Source organism: Camellia sinensis, unplaced genomic scaffold (assembly GCF_055761805.1).
Source record: "Camellia sinensis isolate YWXY unplaced genomic scaffold, ASM5576180v1 Unanchor10, whole genome shotgun sequence".
NCBI lineage: Eukaryota > Viridiplantae > Streptophyta > Magnoliopsida > Ericales > Theaceae > Camellia > Camellia sinensis.
Window position 1 is genome coordinate 1,510,756 of NW_028128988.1, and position 22,812 is coordinate 1,533,567.

At 29.7% G+C, this 22,812-nt stretch overlaps 1 protein-coding gene across 1 annotated transcript; it reads left to right on the forward strand.

Annotated features, from left to right (window-relative positions):
* The first annotated feature begins 474 nt into the window (after positions 1-474).
* On the forward strand, positions 475-21,905 carry LOC145814391 (uncharacterized). The gene is made up of 5 exons (XM_082911175.1): positions 475-480; positions 13,077-13,178; positions 15,209-15,273; positions 19,422-20,722; positions 21,146-21,905. The coding sequence occupies exons 4-5, from the start codon at positions 19,524-19,526 to the stop codon at positions 21,570-21,572; spliced, it is 1,626 nt and encodes a 541-aa protein (XP_082767301.1). The 5' UTR covers positions 475-480; positions 13,077-13,178; positions 15,209-15,273; positions 19,422-19,523; the 3' UTR covers positions 21,573-21,905.
* Positions 21,906-22,812: the final 907 nt, after the last annotated feature.

Consider the following 22,812-nt stretch of genomic DNA (forward strand, 5'->3'; position numbering starts at 1 on the left):
TGTTGCGTCCATTATTCCAGGACACTATAAAAACAGTGGATGCGCTTATACGTTGTGCTTGTCCATTATCCTTTGGAATTTTCAGCAGCTGTCTTAAGGCAACTACTATTTTTTCTCTTTGTCATCTTCTTTTTCATCAAACCCAGCTCTCTCTTTCTCTTTGTCCATCATCCCTCTCTTCTTGGCCACGTCATTCTGAACCGAACGCAACTGTGTCGGATTTCCTCCATGTTTTCCTGGTAAAGTGATTGCTCTGATTCATGGGGTTGATTGACCTCTCCATCTCCTTTGTGGCCTGCAATACCATTTATCTTGGTGCTCCCATAGTCATTATTCCGATTTTGGGTGGTTTTCGAAGGTCCAACATGATTATCAGCGTCTGAATGCGGTCGAGATGATGTTGGTTTCGAGGTATTTATCTTCTAAATTCGTTTCAGAAATTTACATAAATTTGTGAAACGAGATGATGTTGGTTTCGAGGTATTTATCTTCTAAATTCGTTTCAGAAATTTACATAAATTTGTGAAATATGGGTTTATTTGTTCTTGACTGAAATTTGAGTTGATTTGTTCTAAATTCATTATGAAATTTGTGATTTGTTCTTAACTAAAATTTGTGAAATTTATGGAACTAGTTCTTGAATGATCATTCTGAAATTGCCGATAAATTTGTGTTTAGAAAATGCAGAAATTGGGGAAATTTATTTTCAAAAAAAGAAATAAATAAATTGAAGGAACATAAATAAATAAACGAAATCTGTTTCTTTTTTTAAAAATGGTGAACTTTGTAGATTAAAAAAAAAAAAATTTCAAACATTTTGGGAGGTTTTTCAGGGAGAGGATCAACTGATTTGGAGTAAAAAATCTATTGATGTTTGATGATGTGGCATGTTTCCCAAATGCCAAATGCCAAATTTCCTGTCAAATTTGATAACAAAAATAACATTTCTTATATTTGACAAGAGGAATAGTAAACCATGGAGATCCTTTTTCTCACACTTGTCAAATTATGGCTTTGGCATCTCCTTTGGCGTCTCCATTGGAGATGCTCTCACAAGTAAGTACTTTAATTAGTCCTAAGTTTTTTTCTATTGATATGTTGAGTCCTATTAGTGGAGAGTTTCGTTTCGTGTAGTTCTATTTTCGATTTTGGTAGTATTTTGGTAGATAACTATACCGTTTTATGACTGTGACATGTATAATGTGACACTCTAAAATGGCGAGTATGATGTGATATTGCAAAAAAATTAAAAATTTCTTAATGTATTTTTTCTAAATGTGACATGTGACACTCTAAAAATACTAAAATTCTTTAGTGTATTTTTATCAAATGTAACATTTGACATTTTAACATGGTGGGTATGATGCGACGTTTAAAAAAAATTAAAAATTTCTTAGTGTAATTTTTCTAAATGTGACGATGCTGTTGGGTATGATGTGATAATTAAAAACTTCTTAGTTTTTTTTTTTTTAAATGTAACTATATGATGGGTATGATGTAACACTCTAAAAAAAATTAAAATTTTTTTTGTGTATTTTTCTTAAATGTGATGATGTGGCAGGTATGATGTGACAGTATTTTTACCAAATGTAAACATTTGACACTCTAACGTGGTGGGTATGATGGGATGTTTCAAAAAAAATTAAAAATTTCTTAGTGTATTTTTCCTAAATGTGACGATGTTGGCGTGTATGATGTGATAACTAAAAATTTCATAGTGTATTTTTTTTTTTCAAATGTAACGATATGATGCATATGATGTGACACTTCAAAAAAAATTAAAAATTTCTTAGTGTATTTCTTAGTGTATTTTTTCTAAATGTAATGATGTGGTAGGTTAGGGGTGAGCATGGTTCGGATTGGATCGGATTGGATTGGGGTAAAATCAGGATCAATCTGTTATCTACGGTTCTTGAAAAATTGGAACTAATTCAATCCATTTAAATCATAAAATCAATCCGAACCAATCCATTTAAATACGAATTGGATCGGTTTAGGACCACAGATTCATATAATTAAATAACAAATATATATATATATATATATATATAACACTTTAATTTCATAAAAATATAAACATAACGCTATATTACTTTCACAATAACAATATGTTTTTCTATAATAGCGACATACTATTCTAGAATTTAAACAACCATAAGAAAATTAGTTTCATAATTAATATTTAGACCATTACAAATTAAAACTAAAAACCAACAAACAAAAGTAATAAAAGAAGATATTATACGATTTTAGGCTTGAGTTTAGATTTTATATAGAATAAGAGAAGATACTATGGGGGAGGATGTGTAATAAAAATATAGACTATTTGTATACGGTCCGGATCGGTTTCAATCCGGAACCTTAGGGATCAATCCGGAACCAATCCGTAGACTACGGATTTTTAATTTTCAATCCGAAAACGAACCACGGATTCAAAAAATCAATTCAAACCTATCGGATAGGATTGGAGTGGATCGGATTACGGATTTTACGGATTCCTTGCTCAGCCCTCTGGTACGTATGATGTGACAATTAAAAACTTTTTAGTGTACTGTTTTTCAAATATGACGATGTGGCGGGTATGGTGTGATATTTCAAAAAAAAACTAAGAATTTTTTAGTGTATTTTTTTCAAATGTAACATGTGACATTCTAACGTGGCAGATATGATACAATACTCTAAAAAAATAAAAATTTCTTAGTGTATTTTTTTTCAAATGTGACAACGTAGCAAACATGGTGTAATACTCCAAAAAAATTAAAAATTCATTGGTGTACTTTTTCTAAATATGACTCCAGCGTAGCGGGTATGATGTGACACTAGAAAATTTCTTAGTTTATTTTTTTTAAATGTGGCACTCTATTGTAGTAGACAAACGAGTCATTATACATTCAAAATGACTAACTGGATCATAAGAAAAAATATGAGATTACATGGATCACAAATTCAAAATATGAGACTTATTAGTCAATATCTCTTTTATTTTAGTTATGCCTCAAGAGGTAGATTTGATTATGTCTCAATTAGTCTTTGGTCATGACCGTTAGTTATGTTGTGAAGTTGGTTATACTACGACAAATAGGAGTTTTAAAATCCAAATTTTTGTTTCAAAATATAAAAAATTTGTTCAAAAAAAAAAAGAAAAAAAAAAAAGAAGGGAACCAATTGTGTTTTTATGACAATAGTTGCTAAAATGTCAATTCAAAAATTTAAAAAAAAAAAAATTAGCAAGAAAATTTTAATATTGTCGCTAATAGATGCATTTTTAGAGATAATAATTTGGTCACAAAAAGATTTATTTTTTTAGATACAATTTTGTTCCCAAAAAGATAATTTATCACTAAATGTCCAATTTTGTGTTTAAAAATGCAATAATGCTATTTTTGACAAAAAAAATTACATATCTAAAAAGTGATTTTATATCTAAATTTGTGTTTTTAAAACCTTAAATTGTTAGTGTTGTAACTTATTGTAATTATTATTTTACTTATGCACGAAAAAGGGTTAGTCATGTCATAAGTGATATTTGATCATGATCCATTTTATTGTTTTTAATTTTGAGTATAAAAGTGATTTAATTATAATATTTATGATATAGATGACATAACTTACATATGGTATATACTCTCTAAAAAAAAAATGTGTATTGTAAAACAACCTAATGTTATTATTTTATTTAGACCCATCAAATTAATATAAATATTTTTTCTTTCTAAAATCGAGCATTGACGGGGACTAGAGGCACCAAGTCAAACCTATTAGGCTCCTCATTATTGATCATTTTAATTTTGTTGTAATTTCATGTAAAATTTTATAAATATTTCTTTTTTTTACTCATTTTGAATATGGTGCAATGGATCGGATACTTTGTGACTTGAAATAGAACAATTAAAATATTGAGATTTAAAATGTAACGTAATGTATGCTTTGAGGACCATCAGTGTAATTATCCTTTAAAAAAAATTACAATGTATCTCAATACAGTGACACGTAGTAATCAACAATTATAGCACAGATAACTACAAATAAAGTGTCGAAGAAGGAGAGAGATACCCCAAATGATTATAAGGGTAATACAACCCTCGTCCAGAGGGAAAGAGTCAAACTCTTCAAACTCTTAGTACAGTTTGGGTGTGTTTGATTGGACGGACTGGAAAAGGGGGATTACAATCCATCGGACTTGAGTCCTGGGACTGTGAATCCCCCGGACTATTTGGTCAGATTGGATATGTATCCTGTGTTTGTTTTTTCATGAGATTAAATGTCTGGATAGGACTATTTTCAGTGAATCCAACGTTTGGTTGGACGGACTGGATAGGATAAATGAACAAAAGACTATTTTATCCTTTTTCAATTGTTTACTAAGTAATAGCAATATTAAACATATCTTTAATATTTTAATTATTTTTAGTAAACATTAAACATACTAATGGTTAAATTTTGTTTAAAGATATTTAAACATACTAATATTGATAAAAAAATTTGACTGGTATAGATTATTTTTATTTAAACAAATAAAAATTTATTGTTGAAATTAAACATACTAATGGTTAAATGTTTAAATTTTTATTTAAACAATTAACATTGAAATTATTTTGATGTACAGATTATATTTAAACAATTAACAATTAACAATTAAATAAATGTTGATGTACATATTATGTTTAAACAATTAACAAATATTGATGTAATTAACAATTAACAAATGTAGATGTAATCAAATGTTGACGTATTAAAACATAATTTAATAGATGTTAAATAAATATACATGTTGATGTACAGATGTTGAAATAATTTAATAAACATGTTGATGTACAAATGTTTAAATAAAACATAATTTAAATAAATGAAATTATTTATTGTTGAAATTAAACATTTAATTGTTTAAATAAAACATCTATTAAATTTAAATAATGAAATTAAATAAAACATAAACAAAATTTTAAAATAAAACATCAATAAAATATCTATAAAAAATTATTTTAAAAAATTAAATAAATAAAACATTAATATAAAAAGTTAAATAAAATTATTTTATTTTTAAATTGAGACATTTAAATTTTATTAAATATAATGCATAATTAAATAGTAGAGGGTCAAAATTGTCATTTTTGCATCTAATCCAAACAGTGATTAGTCCCCCCAAAACAATCCCACCCCCCCAGGATAGGATAGTCCCCCATATGGGGGACATGGAGTCCGGCCGGACATGGAGTCCGCCGGACTAAAAAAAAATCAAACGACGGATAAGGAGGGAGGCTGGACATGGAGTCCAAACAGTGGATAGTCCCCCCCCTTATCCCCCCAATCAAACACACCCTTTAAGAGCTTGCCAATGGATTAATTCTGTTAAATGTTAACAGACAGACAAATGTTGCCAAATTTTAAGGGAGATGGGTAGCTGCTGTGCATAAAGCACAATAGTCATTGATGTGCGGCTAATTGGACTTACTTTGGGCCTTATTTTGATAACATGAATTATCAATTCTTAGAGCATATTGAACAGAATATACTTTAAAAAAATTAAATTAATCGGATATTGGTAGTCATTTCATCTAATTGCATTTGTATTTAGTTTTACACACAAAATCACATTAACCATTCATTTTTTAAAATACAAATGTAATTAGATAAAAAAATTATCGATATCCGATCAATTTAATTTTTTACAAATATATTCTATTTGATATACCCTAAAAAAAGTGAACAATTCAAATATTGAAATAGGACCTAAAATAAACCCCATTGATCGTACAACAGTGACGCTGTGCATAAATCACAACAATCACTCCAAATTCAAATTTAAACGCCATGGCATTGTTAGATTCTGTTTTGTTGCATTCGGATATTGTTAGACTCTATTTTGTTTTCTTTCCAATCTAGTAAATTGCTTACTTTTTTTAAAAAAATTTTTTAATGCACTTTGTTTGTATATATGAATGTAATGAACTAGCAAGTAATTTGTTCTCCCTTTTTCTAAATTAGATTACAAGCAAGGTTGTTAAAATCGGAATCTTATGTTGGATCGTAGGAGATTTTTACAGATTTGATCGTAAAATTGGATCGAGGATAGTAAGATCCTACTAAAAAAGACAAATTAAGTAATAATTTAATTTAAACAAATATTTTTTAAGAAGTATATACAAAATGAGCCTATATTTTTTAAGAAGTATCTACATATAATATTATACAATAGAAACTCGATGGTAAAAGTTTTGTATTTCATCAAAAAAGAAAGTGAAGAATGAGAATTCTATAACAAAATACTTTACAATCTACAATAATGCATATAAGAAGTGTAGAAAAAATATTTAACAAAATTGGATATAAAAATAGATTAAGAACTCAGAAGAGTGGCTTAACCGAATGATAAGATTTGTCGTTACCATCTTTGGTGGAGCGGATTTGAATCACAAAAATAGTCTCTCCAAAAATTGGAGTAAAGTTGCAATCATATTACCCTCCTTAGAGTCCGCTAAAGCTAAATTTATTTTTCAGACTAATTAGTTTTCTTAAATTATTGCAATATTTAAATGTTTGTTTCTTAATTTATTTTTCTTAGTCTATTTGATTTAATACTACTTGATTTTTATTATTTATTTTGACCACATAAATTGATATATAGACAACAAATATAAAATTTATAATAAAATATGCCATAGAATACAAAATAAGACTCGTAAATAGGATCGGATTCGAATCGAAATTTCACAATCTTATAAGATCACATTATCAGGATCAAAAGATCTTACCTATAAGAAATTTTTTACATAGTCCAGATCAATTGTACCTAAATGAATCATAAGCTCTTAAAATGGTAAGATCTAGGTCGAAATTTTATATACATGACTGCAAGCAAGTAGTTTGTTCTATCATTTTTTTTTTTTTTAATAAACCAAAGCATAAGCAAGTAATTTATTCTCGTCCTTTTGGTACTTTGATATTGGTACTTTGATATTGATATACTTTGGTTCCACATATAGAAACTGATTCGCCTACAACTACTCAGTCCGGCCATGACGGTCAAACACCCGGCCAACTCATGTCGTAGTAGGCCATTCAAACAATGGCTTTAGTCCCCGTATCGCATAATAATTGAAAAATAAAAATAATAAAAAATAAAATTTGTCATTTTTAAAAGATCCAACAAAAAAATACTTTCCTCGCCCAAAAGACTAAAAGGATCCGTTTGCTTTGGTTTGGTTTTAAAATCAATTTTAAAAAATATGTATTTTAAAAGAGTTTTTAAAATTTATTTGATTGTATATTTTAAAAATTAGATGGTGACACATGCATTGCGTGTGTAATTCAAATAAATAAAATAATAATGAAATTGATGTAATTATATGTATTTAGTTTAAGTGGTATAAGTTCTCTTGTCTTAAACTCATGATGATCATGGGTTTAAATCTTGCTCACCTCTTTGTGTAATTTTTTTAAAATAAGAAATGCTACCACATGGCATGAGGAGAGCCGTGTTTTACTACACCAATTGAGACATTTACTTAATAATAGTATAGATAGAAAGTTTTGTAATTTGGGATGATTTGTGATTTTTTTTTTTTTTTTGGTAGATGAATAGATGGGTGTGAGAGAAAAAGTGATTAATTAATATATATGATGGAATAGAGGAGAGAGAGAGAAAAAAAAATTAATTGATATGTATGATGTGAGAGAAGTAGAGAGGAGATAGAAAAATTAATAATTTCGAAAAATTATAAAACCAAACAATTTTTGATTTTGAGCGCTCAAAACTTGATTTGAATGTGAAACAAGCCCTAAGAAATTCATTGTTTATCAAGTCCCAGCCAAATAACCTGTGTCCAAAAGTCTTCAATTGTAAAAATTGAGAAAAATATTCTTTATCAAGAGGCTCAGAAAAAAAAATTTATTCTGAGTAATGATACATAAAAAAAAATAAAAAAAAATGAAAAAAACACTCATTTTCTGAAGGATCAATAAATAAAAACTTCATATTCAAGCTCGACTAAAAAAATCATTATCCAAAAGTGCTCTCAATATTAACACTTAGAATTTTGATTACAAAGAGAACAAATTGAGACGGTAATTCTTATGTTTTGGTTTTTTTTTTTTTTTTTTTAGTTATTATAATTTCAATTGACTCGATTTTGATAATATACTTATAATTTTGTTTTAATTTAGTTCAATTGATTACAATTCTGGATATTTTTTTTATGAAAAATATGCATTATAAGTGGTATGTGTCATATTTTTGAAAGTAAAATTATAAATTTACTAATTTCAATGAGTTACCTCAACCAGTAATTATTTTCAGTCAAAAACACTAACGACGTTATCAATTCAATCAAATTGACATAATTTAAAATTAAGGGTCAAAATTGTGTCAATTGAAAGTGTAAGGACCAAAATGACATAAGCGGCAAAATAAAAGGACTATCGATATAATTTGTCTTTACAAGAATTAAACATATAATTTTCATAAAATATTTCATAATATAAAAATTAATAAAAATTATTTAAATATTAAAAACCCTAACTTGCCTTAACTTCATGAATGGTTGGGCACGTCAAAACAACATCCCCCAAACCTATCAAAAGAAATGGCAGGCAGTCTTTTGAGTTTGGTCGGAAAACATTTTCTGAAAAATATTTTTTTGATATTTTTTGGTAGTTGAACTAATAGAAAACGAAAGTTAACGAAAAATATTTTCTATAATCAATAGAAAATAAGTCTATATGGATAGAAAATACTTTTCACTTTTAAAATATAGAAAACGTTTTTCAGACTAAAATTTTACCAATGCCTTCACACTACCACCGTTACTTTACCTTCACCACCACATCACCATCACCATCACCATGGCCACGGCTACTGCCACCATCACCGCCATCAATGCCTGACCACCATGCCATAACCTCCACCTCCACCTCCACCTTCATTTCACCACCACCACCACTAAATATGGGAAAATGCTTTCTCTTGGAAAAAATTTTTTGTAAAAAATATTTTCCATTTAAAAATATTTTCCACCTAAACAAATGGATCAGTTTCATTTCCCTTAATTTTTAAACTTTAATCATATTATTTCATTAATTCCACCAAGCCTTTGTTATCTGTTATTTTGACTTTGTTGAGTTTCATAAAAAAAAATTTAAAATGCTTTTTTTGTGTTATTGATTTTGAATGACATTAACGTCATAGATTAAAGTGTAATAAATCACATAATTTGAGATCAAAAATGGAACAATTAAAAATTGAGACTAAAATATAGTATAACGTGTCCTTTGAAGATCATTAGTGTAGTTAACCCTTTTTTAATTACATTTTAGTTTCAAAACATTGAAGTAGTTTGAATTAACAATTATGACATAAAGAACTACAAATAGACTCCCAAAGAAAGAAAGAGATACCCAAAACGACTGCGAGGCGAATAGGACCCTCACGCAACTAGGAGGTATTGAACTCTTGACCTCTTAGTACGGTGCAAAAGTTTTGGTCAATGGGCTAAATTCTATTAAATGTCAAGTGCAAGACAAATGTTGCTTTAAGAGAAAATATCATTTTGTCCATCAAATTTTCACACGTTTTTCAATTTGACTCACAGATTTTGATTAATATTAATTTTACACCCAAACTTTCAAATTTTTGATCGATTTAGCCCCGGCCATCACATTTTGTCCACCATTGGACGGATTGTCCTGACGAGGCATTAAAGTTCATTTGAAATTTTATTTTACCCCCTCTCCCCCAAAAATTATACCTTAAAAATCAATTTGCCACCCAAATATAAAAAAAAATTAATTTTTTCATTATTGAGATAAAAAATTATTTATTAAATATTTAAATTTATTTTTTTTATATTTGGGGTGCAATGTAACGCCTCACTTTTTATTTCACGGATGTCATTATCAAATCTATTTTTATAATGCAATTTCAAAGCTAACATACAGAAATTCTAAACATTAACAAGGATAAATAAATGGAGATTCTCTCTTTCGAATATATAATGAATGCAACAAGAGATACAATTAAATAATTTGTCCGTAAGCTCACATCATTACATATAAAAGGAAGGGTTCGGCCCTTTTACAACGATGACATTCTGCCAATAAATAAAAGGCCTGCGGCCACCAGATAAAGAAGATCCTCTATCTTGATACACTTCTCGACATTCACCTAAAAAAGAATTAGTAACATGGGATGAACATAAAGTTCAGTAGGGATTCTAACATGATCTAAACAATAACAACTTACAGATAGTTATGATCATGAATGTTTCAACTCATACTATATAAATAATGTGATGGTTTGTAACCAAAGTATATTTACATAAATACTTTTTCCAAAATCATCCAATTCTTTCAACAATACAGATGGTTCACATTTCCTTCTCATTTTTCATTTCAAAAATATCACATAACAACCGTTTTGTTTTTGAAACATGTTCACAAAAATCCAATTTCTTCACATTATTCACAAACTCAATACATAACCTACGTTCGTCTCCAATACGTTCATCATATTTCCGAGCCTTAAGCCCAAGTTAAAAGGATACTTTCAACAATTAATTTGATACGCCCATATGTACACATAAACATCTAACACAAAAATGAAAACAACAAACACCCAACAACTACTTACTCAACATATAAGATAACCTGGCCTTCCTGAACCATAACCATCATAACGTATGACATACACAGATACACTGAGACAATAATGATAAACAATAGTATGCTCTACTTGCCTTTAGTACAGTAAGCCAATGACACACCTTTCTATAACGAAATGTCAATTTACTAGACACCGGTTAAAAGGAAATGGTACTTCTACCAAGTTTTCCAGGCGCTAGCTGGAAGGTACTGGTACCTCTCATTCTAAGCCCAGCCAATTCTCTAGGCGCTAGTTGGAAGATAATGGTACCTCTTATTGTCAGCACAGTATACATTGCCAACCATCACAACATGTTAAGAGCACAAATAACACAAGTGTAATACATACGTATAATCTATTCAACACAGTAGTGTCATCCTCCACTGATGACTAAATACAAAACCTCTAAATACATGTACTTTATATCTGTAATACAATGATCTAATTTTCATGAGACCTTAAGTCCAACAACAACATTACAACATTAGTAAATAAAATGTTCATAATCTAACCTCAAGTTCATTTCTAAATTTAGAATGTGTTATGATTTCATTTTCTTTTCAAAATCTATTTTCTCATTTTCTAAATTACCATACTCTAATCTTTATCCAATATCCATTCTCTTCATTTCATAAACTAAAATCTATAGATATCAAAGCCATAACTCAACTCGACTTAACATGATTAATCCAAACCAATTCTAGTATCATGATTAATTTTCACTTTTAGCTATTAACACATTTGCACAATCCATATTAAACAAAACACAACCATTATTCACATTTACTCCTTTTTAATTCATTAAGTAAATAATATTAAATTAGGACTTTTTCTCTCTCTGTCAACATAAACATGTTAAACTACTCCCCAATTAATCAAACAACAATCAATTTAACAATTTCAACCCCAAATATCAAACCTTAGATCCCCTTTCTTGATTTTCAAAGAAATCCATAATAGATATGATTTTTTAAGCAATAAAATCTATCACATGTCTATCTATAGACGAGGTATTCAAAAAGAACAAAGAAATCCCTACCTCTTGAAGTGGCGAGGAGAAAGTCGAAAAAAATCAACAGCGACAAAAACATAATCCGCTCAGATTAAAATAATGCTCTTGCGATCCTCTACGTTTTGATTAATAGAACTAGAGGCGGGAAATCACTCAAAAGAGATGAAAATTGGGGTAGAAGAGCTTGGGAGCTTGGTTATGGAGGACATGAGAGAGAAAAGAGAGAAAATATCTCAAAAAGTGACTTTTTAGTGCACTGACGGACTTAAACACACGAACCATCGTGGCCTCAGTCTAAACCATCGTTGGTGCAGACTTGCCACCTCAGTAGGTCACAGGCGCGACCTCCAGCACTGTGGGCGCAACCGCCCAGTCACCTTGGTTACGGGCGCGACCACCCTGAGCGAGGGAGCGACCCTCTTACTCGCTGCTTAACACCGTGGCCTAGCGCAGGCAACACACTCACTCCCCTATACAAAGACCTGAACCCCAGTTTTGGTCGTAGCCAGTCGCGGCCCATCACGGGCGTGACCTTTAATCCAGATCGTCATGGCCGCGAGCCCCATGGTTGCAAACGTGACCTGCTCAAGACAGAAAGTCTCCCAAGACACCCTAAGGCCCCAGCCCAATTCAACAAGGCCACAACCACCTGGGACAACCCCATGTCCCAGCCTGATAACATAAAATGGGTCAGCCCCAAACCCGGGCCACTCTAGGTAAATTGATTTTTAAGGTATAATTTGGGGGTACAATGAAATTCCAAATGAATTTTGGTGTCACGTCGACACATTTCGTCCAATTGTAGATAAAATGTAGCGACAGTGGCCAAATTGATCAAAATGTAGAAAGTTTGGTGTAAATTTGATATTAATCAAAATCTGAGGGTGAAATTAAAAAATGCGTTAAAGTTTGAGGGGTAAAATGGTATTTCCTCAAATTTTAAACACCATATGGCTGGTTAAATCCGTTTTTGTTTTCTAAACTAGATTTCAAGCTAGTAAATTGTTTTATTTTTATTTTTCTTCTTTGTCCTTTGATACACTGTCTTTGTATATCTAAATGTAAGAAACAAGTAATTTGTTCTCCCTTTTCTTTAAATCAGATTGCAAGCAAGTAATTTGCTCTCTCCTCATTTTTTTCCTAAACCAAAATGCAAGCATGTAATTTACGCACTTCTTTTTTGTGGGTGTTTGGGAAGCTATTATTTTAGTAAGTTATTTTAGTTTTTGGTTATTTTAGTAGGTTAAAATTTTTGTGTTTGGGAAGATGATTTGATTTTTTTTTTATAATTGAATGTGATGTTTGTGAGTGAAAAAATGAAATGATTATAGGTTGGATGTGACATTTTGTCTTATTGGTTATTTTAACCTATTTTGTCTTTTTATGAATTTTAGCCTAAAATAGGTTAAAATTTTACTTCCCATGCAGGCACTTTGTTTCTGTATAAATATAAGGATTGGGAGGTAATATGGAGTACCATATCATCATTTATCTTCTTGCTTTCAAGTCATCACAGGCTACTATATAGCGGTACGAAAGAGTTTTTCTTTTCTTCCTTTTAAGAATGTGTAGATTATTTATAAATCTTATTTGGAAGACTTATACATGATATGATCCTATGAAAAAACTTATAACCTAATAGGTCCTATGATTTTCTTGTAGACACATCTACCCCCAATCTTAATTAATTAATAACCTGATTAATGATAATACCATATATGGAAAATTTAATGTTACCATAGATTGTGATTCTATCTATATGGTTAGAAATTTGAATTACAAAAAATGGCAATACAATATATGAGAAATCCAATATTACCCTAGATTGTGATCGTATCTATATAGTCAGAAATTTGAATTTCAAAATAACATAATTAATGGCTATACCATATATGATAAATTCAATGTTACCATAGATTGTGATCATATCTATATGGTTGAAAATTTAAAATTCAAAACGTAAATGTAATATTAACATCCCAACCCAATGTGACATTCTCATATACTTTGGAAATTCAAAATAACTTGATTAATGGAAATACCATATATGGGGAATCAAATGTTACCATAGATTGTGATCATATCTATATGGTTAGAAATTTGAAATTTAAACCATAAATGTAGCATATAACATCCTAAACTCAATGTGACATTCCCAAACCCAACGTGACCTTCTCAAATGCTTCTTATCTCAAACCCAACGTAAATGTAACATGTAACATTCCAAACCCACCGTGACATTCTCATATGCTTTTCATCCCAAACTTAACGTGACATTCCAATATTCCACCGTTGAATTACGAATAATGTAACCTCCTAAGTGTAACATGTAATATTCTAACCCAACCCATGTATTGAACCATCATCACCTCCAACCAGCGTAACTTCAACATCAAGCGATAAGATTCAATCCACATTCAATTACAAACCCAAATCTCTAATAATTTTACGCAATGTACTGTGACATATATGTAAATACTGATTACAACAAAGACACGATATATATTCAAATACATATACAACTGAGCAAAAACATAAATGTCACCTATTACATGATGTATGTAGGTTAACGTCACACACTAAATGTAACATGCATCGTAACACGATCATCCAGGTTCCAAAGTACAAAACCATATACCCCCAACCCAACCCTTAAACCTTATACCCCCAACCCAACCCTCAAACCTATACACACCACCCCACCCCACACATCCAACATATCAAAACGCATCAACCATCACAATATTAAATATACACATTCAATCAGAACATTGTCCAACGTGTGCCTATCAATGAGTGTAATAGATTATCAATACTCTATTAAAAATGAACAATTCACACTTTGAAAAAAAAAATAAATAAATTAATACCTCTTCCTCTCAACCGATTAGAGTCAAAATTTGTCAAAAGAATCAACACACAACCCTTAAATTTCATCATATTATCGACCATATCCATATATATTTAAGCAGCATTTTGAAAATCCATTAGGAATCTCGTTATCAAGGAAAAAAAACTCGCGCAATCGCTGCCTGTAGACTTCTCTTTCCTAAAAACCTTCCCATACGTGATATAATGAATGAGAAAATAAGATACAATATGAAAACAAATTTGGGTATAAAAGTATAGTAATATCATTCATTTATAATTCATAGGACCTTATGGAACACATTCCTATTTAAATAGGATTTCAAACTCTATAAGAAAATTTATAGGACTTCACATTAAATAAGTCTTCCAAATAGGACTTATAAATTAATTTCTCTTTAAGAATATATGTTTTTTCTTTTTAATTAGTTGGCATTTTCTAGCTTCTATTTTTTAGTTTGCATGTTAGCCACAACAAGAATTTAATATCATTGCAGGAGTCACCAAGTGAGGTTTTAACTTCTATAAAGTTAATCTTGATTTGTCCTACATTATTGTTATCCCTATATAATGCCTGAACAATGTTGTTTATGAGAAATGTTTTTTGAGGTTCAATATTTTGCAAAATAATGTAGAAACAATTTATATGGTAGCATCAAATGAAACTTCTTACTTGAGGGAGTTACTTACAGATCCCTTGTTGCGGTTCCCAACGTTGCTGAGCCTGTTTAAGATCTCGTATTTGATTTTCCAACAGGTAAATACTCACATAATTAATGCTGAGAGAGGGTTGTCTCGTGCTAGTCGGCCCCTCCTATCTATTTTACTATTGAATAATCGATCGATTTATAACTATGGGAAATTTTAATATGCACATCATTAAAAAGAGTATATCATATGCATTTTTAATTATGTCATTTTTTCTTTAATTATGACATTATTTTAGTTATGACTCATGAGTTTTTTAGTTATGCCTCAATATTGTGTTTAGTTATCATATAATTTTTTTAAAGTTATGAGTCAGAAAATACGAAATTATGTCATTTTATTTTAAAATTATAAGGTGTATATAGTGCACACATTTTAAGGGTGTGTACCATAATCATACTATATATTAGCCCTGTTTGGTAGAGCTGTGGAAAAGTGCTTATAGCTTATGCCTAAACAGCTTATAGCTTATAACTATGAACATAAGCTGATTTCTGACTTATTCTTAAAGCATCTCTTGCCCCACTCAAAGAATAAGCTGATTTCTGACTTCCAAAAAGCTATAAGTTATAAGCTATAAGTTAAAGTGCCTGTTTGGCAGAAATTATTTACAGCTTATTTCAGCTTTCAGCTTAATTTAAGCTATTTTGATGTGTTTGGTTTAGCTTATAGCTTATAACTTATAGCTTTGTGGAAGTCAGAAATCAGCTTATTCTTTGAGTGGGGCAGGAGATGCTTTAAGAATAAGCTGGAAATCAGTTTAAGCTGAAAGTTATAAGCTATAAGCTGTTTAGGCATAAGGTATAAGCACTTTCCCACAGCTCTACCAAACAGGGCTAAACTAAACACATCAAAATAGCTTAAATTAAGCTGAAAGCTGAAATAAGCTGATTATAATTTCTGCCAAACAAGCAGATTAAGTGAAATGAAAGCGGTATTATATCCCATTAGAATAAAAAAATATTTTTTTACACAAATATAGAGGGGTACAAGAGCACTTCACTTGTATCTCATCATAAAATCACTCGCATCCCACATGTTTTTGTAAATTTTTTTGTCCTGTTGTACCATAATTCCCCCTAAAATAAACTTTTCATCTGAAAATGTTCTATGAGCTCCAAAGTATTAATCTAAATTTATTAAATTTTTAAATTTTAAAAAATGCACATGCCATAGAAATATTGGCCATCTAACCATATCTATAATTTTGGAATTCAAAATTCTTAATATAGAAAGTCAAAAAAGAAATTTAGCCATCTCTAATTTGAAATTTAATAATCTTAAAAAAAAATTCCAAATATGAAATTAGTCTTATATAATTTTAAATTTTAAAAATATTTATTTCAAAATTTTCTATTTTTATTTTTGAAACTAAACAATTGATGTGGCATCTATAGAATTAAAAAAACATTTAGGCATAAAAATATTTATAGCACGTTTGTTAATCAAAGAGAAATTAAAACGAAAAATACGTGTGCTGTGCATATTTTTTTGTCACATAAGAAAATAAATGTGTTGTACTTAAAAATACTTATGATTTTAACTATGCCTTTTCACAATATCCAAGCCTGCAATATTTTATTTTTAAAATTTTAAAATGTGTGTCATAAAATATACATGATATAAAACTATTGGCCTATCTTCTTCTTCTTTTTTCCGTAATTTAAAAATTTGTAAATGGAAAGTCAAAAATAAAATTCTGACCACATCTATGTTACATCTATTTTGAGATTTAAAAGAAAAGTCTAAATAAAATTTTAATTATATATAATTGAAAAATATTTAAATGGAAAATATGAATGAAATTTTTAGCTACCAAGTATAATTATCAAATGACCTAATTTTATTGAGAAAAACATTAAAAGAAAATTGATAGAATTTATATTTATAATTATGAATATTTTCTAAATGGAATTATCACTTATTTTTTCGGGTTTTAAGCTAAAAATATAGTTTATAGACTAGCTTGCTTTAGTCTTATATGGTTTTTTAGATATAAATATACTTTAATATTGATACAATAGATATTAGACTTATTTTAAGAATAAATATATAATTTCTTAATTAAAGTTTTAAAATGTTAATAAATATACCAAAATAATATATACATATTTCCTATTTTGTTATAAAAATATTTCTAAAAATATTTACCGATTAAAAATTAAATTTCGTCTGAAAATGTCTATGGGCTCTAAAATATTAATCTAAATATCTTATTTTCTAAAAATTTTAAAAATATTAAGAAGTACAAATATCATAGAAATATAGGTCCATCTAACCATATATATGATTTTTTGAAATTTAAAAATCTTAATATAATATCGAAAATCAAAAAAGAAATTTATCAATGTTTTAGTCATCATATCTAACCTAGGTCTGAGTCAAAATATATCTATTTTTAGTTTTCAAAACTAAACAATATATATGGTGTCTAAAGAATTATAAACTTTTTAGCGGTCAGAATAATTACAATGCATTTATTAATCAAAAACAGAAATTTTGCATGGCACATATAAAAATAAATTTAAAAAATGTGTAGTGCATATTTTTATGTCACATTCAAAAATACACGTGTCATTCTTAAAAATATATATTGTTTAAATTATATCTTTTTTTTTTAATGATATCTAACCCTTCTATTTGTTTTAATTTTTAAAAATATGTGAAAAGTGTATTTAGATTATAATTTTTTTTTTTTTTTTTTTGCATTTTGTGTTTCTTATTGATAGTCCTTAGGGCTATATTATTAGCAAGACCAATAAATAAATAGGTGAGGTGATTCAAAAGTTAGACATAAACCAAGACAATTATTTCGCAGTAATCTTAGAAATATTAATTAATTTATCGATTAACACCCTAACTAGATATAATATTAAATGAAACTATGTTAACTAGTTGAATCCACATCAAGTGTTATCTTTTCAAAATTAGTGTTTTGGATGAAAATAAAAAAATTATGACATGTTCTCTTTTTAATCATTATTAATTGTCAATGAACGACGTTGCACATTAATTTTAAATAGGAAAGAAAAATACGTGTTCCTCTAATTGATTTTAGAAAAAAGATTAAGATTCATAATTTAAGCCTCACAATGAGTTGATAGATTATGTGTCAATTTTGATATGTTACAAATTCAATCATATAAGGTGTCCAATTCTCTTATTATGCCTCTGTGAGTAAATTGAGAGACTTAAGTTATAAGTTTATAACATTTCTCCTCACTTTAATGGGAAATTCTATGAAAACACACCTCAAAAAAGGAGTACTGGTTTTGACTTTGTTACTACCTATTAGGGTATTGGTTAGGACTTTGTTTTGATTTATCATTGTTGTTATTTTTTTTACCTGCAAAAGTTAGTGATTATTGTTTTTTTTTTAATTTTTTTTTTAATTGTGATTGTTATTTTGGTTATGATTAAAAAAGTCTTTAGTTATGATGCAAGTGGTGTTTGGGTATGACTCATTTTAATGTTGACTATAATTCATTGTGGTGTTAATTATAATTTATTAGGATATTTAGTTATGACCCATTTTGATTTCTTTCGTTTTGACTGAAAGTGGTTTGGTTAAGACACTTTGTAGTACTATCGACAACATAAATTATTATAATTTGCATATGGTGCACAATAAAAATAATATAAAAAAGAAGAAGAAGAAGAGTTGTGTTGTAGAAATTTTTGAATATTCATTCTCAATTATAATGCGTTACCACGATGGAAAATGATATACAAGTCCACTTTTTAGACTTAATGATGTGAAAGTGAGTTGATTTATTGATAATAGAGAAGATATAATAGAGAATGTTATTTTAGATATTCTAATTAAGTGCCACATCATTAAATTTAAAAAGTGAGTCTAATTTTTTTTAGTTGGATAACAATGTTTAATTCATATTTATCCATCCATGTTTACTTAGAGTAACTTAATTTTCTCTCTATGTGGATAAAGAAGAGAAGGGCGTGATGAATCTGATTCCAGCATCGTGGAAGATACAATGGGATGTGATTCGGATGCTAGTTTTACTTAGTCTCACTTTACAAATCATTCTTTTTGTCTTTGGCAAACGCAGAAAGAATATGTCGTCACAATGGATTAATGTGATTGTCTGGTTGGCCTACATAATGGCCGATTCGGTGGCAACTTTTGCCCTTGGCAAGCTCTCTTGTACCCAAAATGATGTTCCTAATGCATTACAGGCATTATGGGCTCCCTTGCTTTTATTGCATCTTGGTGGTCCAGATACCATAACTGCTTATTCTTTGGAAGATAATCAATTGTGGATAAGGCATTTTGTGGGCATGGGTGTTCAAGCTATTGGGGCAATTTATGTCATTGTTATATCTTGGAGGCATTACTGGTTTTCATTTATGTTAATTCCGACGTTTGTAGCTGGAATTATTAAGTATGGGGAGAGAACATGGGCTCTTAAGTTAGCATGCTGTGATAAATCAGGAGACATTGTACCCTTTTATTATGACATAGATAGTCTTGTTCGCCCTATCAAACCAGAGGAGAGAGAAGAAAAAGTTTTAAGTATGGGCTGCATGCTGGTGAGGAGATTTAAAGGTTATATAGAGAATTATGACATCGGTAGATATGAATTCATGGGCAGGGATTCAGAAGAAATTTCTCTGTATGCAATGGATCTGGATGGTGATACAAATATTGGGGATATATTGGAGGTTGAAATGGGGCTCATGTACGATTTGTTATACACAAAAGCACCCATAGCATTTACCAAGAGTGGGTGCATTTTTCGCTCTATCAGCTTCATATGTACGGTGTCTGTGTTGGTAGGACTCTTCCGGCTTATCACCATGGAAACGAAGTGGCACGAGCAGCACTACTCCATGGTTGATATTGTCATCACAGGGGTATTATTGGTCGGAGCTCTGGCTTTGGAGATTTATGCAGTCATTTTGTTATTATTCTCTGATTGGGCGATGCTTTGGCTAATCAAGTGTGGCGGAGGCAAATGGGCAAACCGATTGCGGCAGAAATGTCCTTGGTTTTTTGAAAAGAAGTGGTCTGAAAAGATGGGGCAAATTGATCTATTCGAAGAGGAAGACAAGCGTTCAAAATGGAGTAGAATACTTAAGAGCTTGGGGATTCAAGGCAAGTTCTATTGGGGCTCATGTACGACTAGTGTGTGTATCCGTCCGACGCTATATACCATGATTTTTCAATTTATTTATAGGGCCACAGATATGACTAGTGTGTATATCTCAATTGACCCTAGGAGGTTCTTTGGCTCTACAGCTTTTCATGACCAAATTATTATAATGCACATCATAACAGTTATATGCTACCGTTATGGTGATACACACACTTCCCAAAATAGTGCTAACTCATCTGGACGTTCTGATGACAAGGAGACATGCAAAACTCTATCAAAGTACATGATGTATCTACTCCTCACCTGCCATTCGTTGTTGCCTGTTGTTGTATCGGATAGTCACTTGAAGGATTTCATAAGCTACGTCTGTCTTTGTTTCAGGTATATTACAGTTTTTGTTTCATGTATATTACGGATGTTATCACTACAAGAAATTATGATTTGAGACCAAAAAAATTAGGGACAATATTACTTTTTAAGGACAAAATATTTTTATCACAAAAAGTGTTATTATTTTATTTTTAACAATAAAATTTGAACATTTAGCGGTGAATTACTAGCCTTTTGAAACTAAAAGTTTTGTCTCAAAAAATAAATATTTGAGAACAAATTATCTTGTTCCTAAAAGTGCATTTATTAACGATATTTTTTCAAATTTTGTTCCTAAAAACTCATTTTCGTAGTTTTCGAGATGACCTTTTGCAACTATACACACGACAATTGAAATTAGTTCTTAAATATTTTTTAGAACAAAATTTATACTTTTAGAAATAAAAAATTAATTTCTAAAACTCTTATATGTAGGGTAATGAAAACACAAGGAGGTGGAGAAGACCGCGAATGGTCTCCTTCAGATATGATAAAAAAATTCATTCGGGGGGCAACATCTGTCCGTTTTGAAGAACGTAAAAATGAACAAGGAGCCAAATTGCGTTTCGTAGAGGCGATGGATTATTTCTATGAAGATGTGATTACTAAACTCGTTGTCGAAGGTAATAATGAGGTGAAATGGGAAAAATTGAAAATCTTGTGGTTGGCCATGTTATGCTACGCTGCAATTAGTTGTCCAAAAAATTACCATTTTCAGAAGCTTAGAGAAGGAGGCGAGCTCCTCAATTTGGTTTGGTTCTTTATACCGCAGTCTCGTTTACTTTGTGGCGTCAACACCTTCACTCTAAACGGTTTCTTCAATAAGTATTTTCAGTCAATGCCGGATGTCGGAAGGGCGTAGCCAGAAACAACAAAAGAGGATTCTCTAGGAGCTACACGATTTGATTCTCTAGGAGACTAGCAGAAAGTAATGTTGTTACGCACTCGAGCATGGAGAATGTCATAGATGATGGCTTGACAGTCCCAAGGAGGATCCAATTTGGATACACTCAGCTCGATAACAGTCTTGTTATCGCTCTCCACATGGACTTGAATAAGATTGAAGATATCATTGGGACACAAATTTTTCTCTCTTTAGTGAACAATTTTCAAAATTTTCTTTGAGTTTTTTTGTATTTGAGGTTACTCATCTTTGGTGAATTTTTTAAATATTTTAAGTAGATTTTTTTCTTTCTTTTTAGATTCTCTTAATCTAGATACATTTAAAAAGTAAAATATTTGTGATTTTTTTTAATAAAAAAATTGAATAAATATAAAAAATTAAAAAATTCTGTACATTTTTCACAAAAAAATTTATTTTTAGGTGCATCTAAAAAAATTACTAATATATATATATATATGTAATTCACTTAAAAAAAAAAAAAAAAAAAAAAACAACTCGAAAGCTACTTTTAAGAATTTAGAACCAAACACAATAAATGTTATTTAGTTTAAAAGTTGTTTTTTGTTTTTAAAATTTGTAAAACTTAAATTTATATAGTGATCCCATTCATCAAATTTGCTGAAGTCACCACTCTTATCTAATCCTTTGTGTTAGTAATTTGTAGAGGTAGTAAATGGGCGGCTAAAACAAGTTAGGTAATAAAATAATTCAACCCAATCTGCCCATTTACTGGTTGGGTTTAAATGAGTTGGGTTAAATTGAGTGTCAATTAGACAAATCAACTTGACTAACCTGTTTACTTTAATGAACTTATTTTGTAATATATTCAAATTTTAAAAATAATAAAAAATGGTGTCAAACAAAAATTTCATAAATAGTTTTTGGAAAATTGTAATAAATAAATAAAATAAAATAAAATTGAACATAAACACATATATATTGTGTTTCCATATGTATAGACTAGCGGGTGGCATACGCGTTTGTGTGTACAATTTAAATAAGTAAGAATAAAAACAAATAATAAAGAAATTAATATTCCAATATGTATATGTTGCCCAAGTGACGCGAGCCTTCTTAATGAAACCGAAGGTCTTGAATTCAAATCCCGTTCAACACTTTATGTAATTTTTGTTTTTAGGATAAAAAAATTTACAACGTGTATATATAGGTTAATTTTTGTTTTTAGGCTTGGATACCA